Source organism: Orycteropus afer, unplaced genomic scaffold (genome assembly GCF_000298275.1).
Source record: "Orycteropus afer afer isolate SDZICR_OR568_19922 unplaced genomic scaffold, OryAfe1.0 scaffold00089, whole genome shotgun sequence".
NCBI lineage: Eukaryota > Metazoa > Chordata > Mammalia > Tubulidentata > Orycteropodidae > Orycteropus > Orycteropus afer.
Genome location: NW_006921676.1, coordinates 3,448,067 through 3,453,299, shown reverse-complemented (window position 1 = coordinate 3,453,299; position 5,233 = coordinate 3,448,067). Strand labels below are relative to the sequence as shown.

At 38.6% G+C, this 5,233-nt stretch overlaps 1 protein-coding gene across 1 annotated transcript in view; it reads left to right on the top strand.

The window, feature by feature from the left end:
- The window catches only part of CFAP97D2 (CFAP97 domain containing 2), a 35,878-nt gene extending 30,957 nt beyond the window's left edge, over positions 1 to 4,921 (top strand). Inside the window, exons 2-3 of the mRNA XM_042781159.1 lie at positions 3,771 to 3,851; positions 4,799 to 4,921. Coding sequence (XP_042637093.1) covers positions 3,771 to 3,851; positions 4,799 to 4,921 — 204 coding nt within the window. The remainder of the gene's footprint in view (positions 1 to 3,770; positions 3,852 to 4,798) is intronic.
- The last annotated feature ends 312 nt before the right edge of the window (positions 4,922 to 5,233 follow it).

Genomic DNA, 5,233 nt, shown 5'->3' with positions numbered 1-5,233 from the left:
AGGAGAGCTGTTGCATTGTGGTAAATTTTGGTCAATGTCATGAGACAAAGTATGTGAACTGCTGTATGGAAAGTGAATTTGCTCTGTAAACTTTCATTCAAATCACAATTTAAAAAAAAAGAAAGAAAGAAATCAGACAACATATTGCACTGGGCAAATCTGCTGCAAAAGATCTCTTTAAAGTGCTGAAGAGCAAAGATGTCTCTTTGAAGACTAAGGTGTGCCTAACGCAAGCCATGGTATTTTCAGTAATCTCATATGCATGTGAAAGCTGCTCAATGAATAAGGAAGACCAAAGAAGAGTTGATGCTTTTGAGTTATGGTGTTGGCAAAGAATACTGAAAGTACCATGAACTACAAGAAGAACTAATAAATCTGTCCCAGAAGAAGTACAGCCGGAATGCTCCTTGGAAGGCCAGACTTTGTCTCCCCTACTTTGCTCATGTTGTCAGAAGGGACCATTGTCTGGAGAAGGATATCATACCTAGCAAAGTGGAGGGTCAGTGAAAAAGGGAAGACCCTTAACATGATGGATTGACACAGTGGCTGCAATGATGGGCTCAGATATAGCAAGGACTGTGAGGCTGGTGCAGGACCGGGCAGTGTTTCATTCTGTTGTACATAGTGTCACTATGAGTTGGATCTGACTCGATGGCATCTAACAGCAACAACAACATATATATGTATTACATATTTATATTATATATGTTGTTGTTGTTATGTGCCATTGAGTCGGCCCCGACTCATAGTGACCCCTCCTTGGGTTGCCAAGGCATTATCACTACGGAAGTAGATAGCCCAACCTTCCTTCCAAGGAGTGGCTATACACACACACACACACACACACATATACATATGTGTGTGTGTGTATTCCTTTAACCCTTAATATCTCAGTGTATATTTTCTAAGAACAAAATCATTTTCTTACATAACCACAGTAAGTTTTCAAATTCAGAACATTTGGTATTGATACACTTTAATCTATAGTCCATGTTCCAATTTTGTTGATTGTCCCAATAATGTCTTTTATAGTCTTCCCCATCAAGTAGAGAATAGTCCATTATTACATATTGCATTTAGTTGTCATGTCTCTTGTCTCTTTAATATACTTTAATCTGGAACAGTTCCTTAAACTTCCTTTGTCTTCATGGCATTGACAGTTTTACAGAATACAGGCCAGTTATGTTATAGAATGTTCCTCAGGTTGGCTTTGTCTGATGACTTCTCATAATTTGCATCCTTGACTGACATACAACAAAAGTGATATCATATCCTTCTCAAGGTATCAAGTCCACAGGCACACCATGTATATCTCCCTCTCATTGATCATGTTAATTTTAATCATCCAATCAAAATTTTGTCCAGTTTCTCTGTTGTTTATGTTTTTCCCCTGGTAACTAATAAGTACTCTGTTGAGAGACACTCTAAGACCGTTATGCCCGTTATCAAACCTGTACACCAGGATTTAACATCCAGTGATGATTCTTGCCCAAACCAGTCTGTACCATGATAATTGCAAAATGATGGTACCTTAATCTCACCGCTCCTTCTACATTTATCAACTGGCATTGTATTGTGAAGAATAAGTTCCTTCCCCTTTTATTTTATGTTTATAATAGGTAAAAGGTAACATCAAGTAAGATGGTACATTCAAGAAACCTCAGTCAACAATAAGTGCTACAGCTACATAGTAAGTTCAGTTAGTGTAATATTTTCAGTAACAATATTAGTCTCAAACCCTCATATCCAGCCTGAACTAACTTACCTTCAGCATATCTCCAATTAGCTCTTTCATGTAAGATTAAATTTGTCTAACACAGAATTCATTGACATTTCCCCAAACTTACTTGCCATCTTTATTCCTATCTTGGTGTCATCAGGTATCAAGCCTGGTTGCCTGAAAGCCATTCTTCACTCCTTCATTCTCCCTTCACTCTCACTCCTAACAGCCATACACCTCAAGTAGGCCATTACTCCTCTTGATTTTATCTCCCACATGTCACTTGTATAAGCTCTGCTAATCATCCCAACGCCACAGTCTCAATTCAGGCCCTCATCTTTCCTCCTCTGATCTCCCTTCCTCCATGGTTGTCTTGTTCCACATAAACAGTGACATTTGATACATCCTAGTTTGATTAGTAGAGTCTAGGGTCTTAAAAGCTTGCAAACAGCCATCTAAGACACAACTATTGGTCTCTACTCCTCTAGAATGAAAGAAAAAGAAGGAAACAAAAACTCAAGAAACTAGTCTACAGAATAAACAGTCTACATGAACCATGGCCTCATCTATCCTGAGACCTGAAAAACTAGATGGTGCCCGGCTACCACTACTGTTTTGATCATGGCCACAACAAATGGATCCCTATAGAGTGGGATAAAAATGTGCACTAGAACCTCAAATTCCTAAAATAAAAATTAAAAAAGACTTACTGAACTGGTTGAGACTGGAAGACTCCTGAGACTATTGTCCTGAGATACTCTTCAAACCTTCAACTGAAACTAACTGCTGAGGCCACCTTGTAGCCAAATAATAAATTGACTAAAAAAAATAATGAATATCACCATAAGTACTATACTCCTTTAAAAAATGTCCTATATGAGAACATTCAAGAATTACTTTAAAAGAAAGATGAGAATGTAAGGGGACAGGGAAACTAGATTACTGGAAATGGAATAACCAGAATGGAAAAATTAGAATGTTCACTAATTGTAAAGAATGTCACCAAATGTCACTGAGCAATTTGTATAGAAATTGTTGAATGAGAACCCAATCTGCTGTGTAAACCTTCACCAAAAACACAATAAATAATACTTTTTTAAAAAGTGCATTTGATCATGGTACTTTTCTGCATTCTAACTCCTTAATGTGTTGTACAAAAGCTTTCACCATCTCTAGACCTGTCTCTCCTGCATTTTCTCATTTGCTCTGTGCCATCCCCATTCTGCTGGCTGGGATTTTCAGTTCCCACAGAGCCTAATGCTTACATTATAATTTTAGACATGCTTTGGACTTATTCCTCAGCTTGTAGAAATTCTTAATATGGTAACTTTCAGATTACTAGCTAGTAAGTCCCAGTAGTTAATGATCTATTAATCAAGTATCAAAAATACAAGAGGATTCCTTTTTTAAAAAATTGATGTAAATACATATGCAACAAATTGTTTGCATTTTAACAATCTTCATGTATACAATTCAATGAACAAGAGCATTTCTTTTTATTGTTAACAGTAATATGTATAGGTCTCATATCTAGTCTCTCACATTTTAAAATATAAATTTCTTATTTTATTTGTACATTTTCTAATAGGCTCCGCTGCAGGGATTATTTTGCAGTTAATCAATGTTTAAGGCATTCATCCTGAAAGTATTGCTGGGGGGCTCAGTATTTAAAGTGAGATGGATACAGGAACATTATTCAGTATATAAAAGGTCTCTTGGCAATACAGTGTGGAATAGAAATGTCACCTGGCAGTTAGCATTTAATGAATTCTCACTCTGTACCTACTTAATTCTATACTTTAAAATGACACATAGGCTCATTTCTGAGGGCTGCCTAGTTCCCTCCTGGGAAGATTCTGATTCTGAATCAAATCATGAGCCTTTTTCCATAATTTTCTGCCATGGGCTGATTTGGAGCCTTTGACATCATGAATAATGATCTATAAGTGTCCCCAATGCTAATAATACTCCAGGAGCTGCACAATCTAACCTTGCTTTAATTATTTGCTTAAGTCGGACTCAGGGTCAAACTGTTCACTCTCTGCCGTAGGTCCAGAACGCCAAGCCACTCGTGGACACCCAGGCCCCACTGATTTTCAGCCACCTTCACCTGAAACTCAAGAAGCTGAAGGTAGCTTTTCCGTTCTATCTCTAAGCTAATGTAATAACCAACTAGAAAATGTCAGCTCAAAACCCAGGGAAATGGAAAAGCCGGGCCCACTAGGGGATAAACAAGTCACTCATCAAAGACAAAATGCAGTCTAGGCAACCAATTAACCTCATCTTGCCCCAAATAGAGATGATTGGTAATTGCACCAGAGATCTTTCTCCAGTTTTCATGTTACATCTATCATGAGCTGAAGGAAATGAGGAGGGGGAGGGGAGGAAAGGGAATTTACAGTGGCAATTTATATAGTACAGTTATAGAGTAATTAGCATCATTCCTTTAAACCAGACCATTTCTTAATCACTTCCAAATGTTTATTTCTTGACGTTAAGGCCATCTGGTGAGAATAAGAATCACATAGCTATGCTGATAGTAATGGCCCCAAAAAGCAAAATGCTGTGTGCTTAATAGCAATAAGATTATAAATGGAAACAACAAAATCTAAGTAACCAGTCTTAAGCAAATCAGCAGGTTAATCCATTTAAAAACCTAAACCAAGAGGTATATCCTTTTCCCTAGGGCTCAAATATTCTCTTCTTCTGAACAGTTTCTTTTAAGATATGATTTCCTCTTCAATGTCAGTGGCCCATGTCAGAATGTTTGAGGCAGACCTCATTTTACAAGATATCTCATCATCCTCAATGTTACTACCGTTCCCAGGGCATAAAATTTGGCTTCACCCTAATGTTTTTCAATTCAGAGACAAAGGAACCTGAGTCTGCCCACATCACAGTCATCATTAAGGACTGTTACAGTAGCACTCACTGATATCTAAATGAGGCCATGCAAAAATCCACAGCATGTGCAAGTCAAAGAAGATGTAGGATTGAAGGGACCTTCTTAAGTGTGCTGCACAGTAACAGTGCAGGAAGGAGGCTGGTGCTCCTGAAAGGCTCCATGTCTATCCACAGCTGGAGGAGGAGCGGCTCTCTGTTATCGACAGAGAAAACCGCCTGCTCCTGGAGAAGATGTCCTACGTCATGAGGACCAAGGGACAGACTGACAACAGAAATGACTACCAACACAGGAGGTAAAAATCAAGCAGGCTGCCATCCCATCACCATCATCCCCAATGAGATGAACCCCACAAAATTCTGGGTGACAGAGGAGAGAGTCACAGGGTATGGAGCAGAATAGCTGACTATGAACTGGAGTTGAGGAGAGACACATTTCATTCCTCTCTCAAGAGAGCCATGAGAGAGGACTGTCCTTTTCCTCTGTGGTTCATGAATGGAAGTTTTACCTGAGCTCTCTGGGCTATCTCCTCTGCTTCTAATGAAACAGGGAGGGCACATAATAATAGCTAACATTTATTGCATTCTTACTCTGTATTAGACCCTACTCTC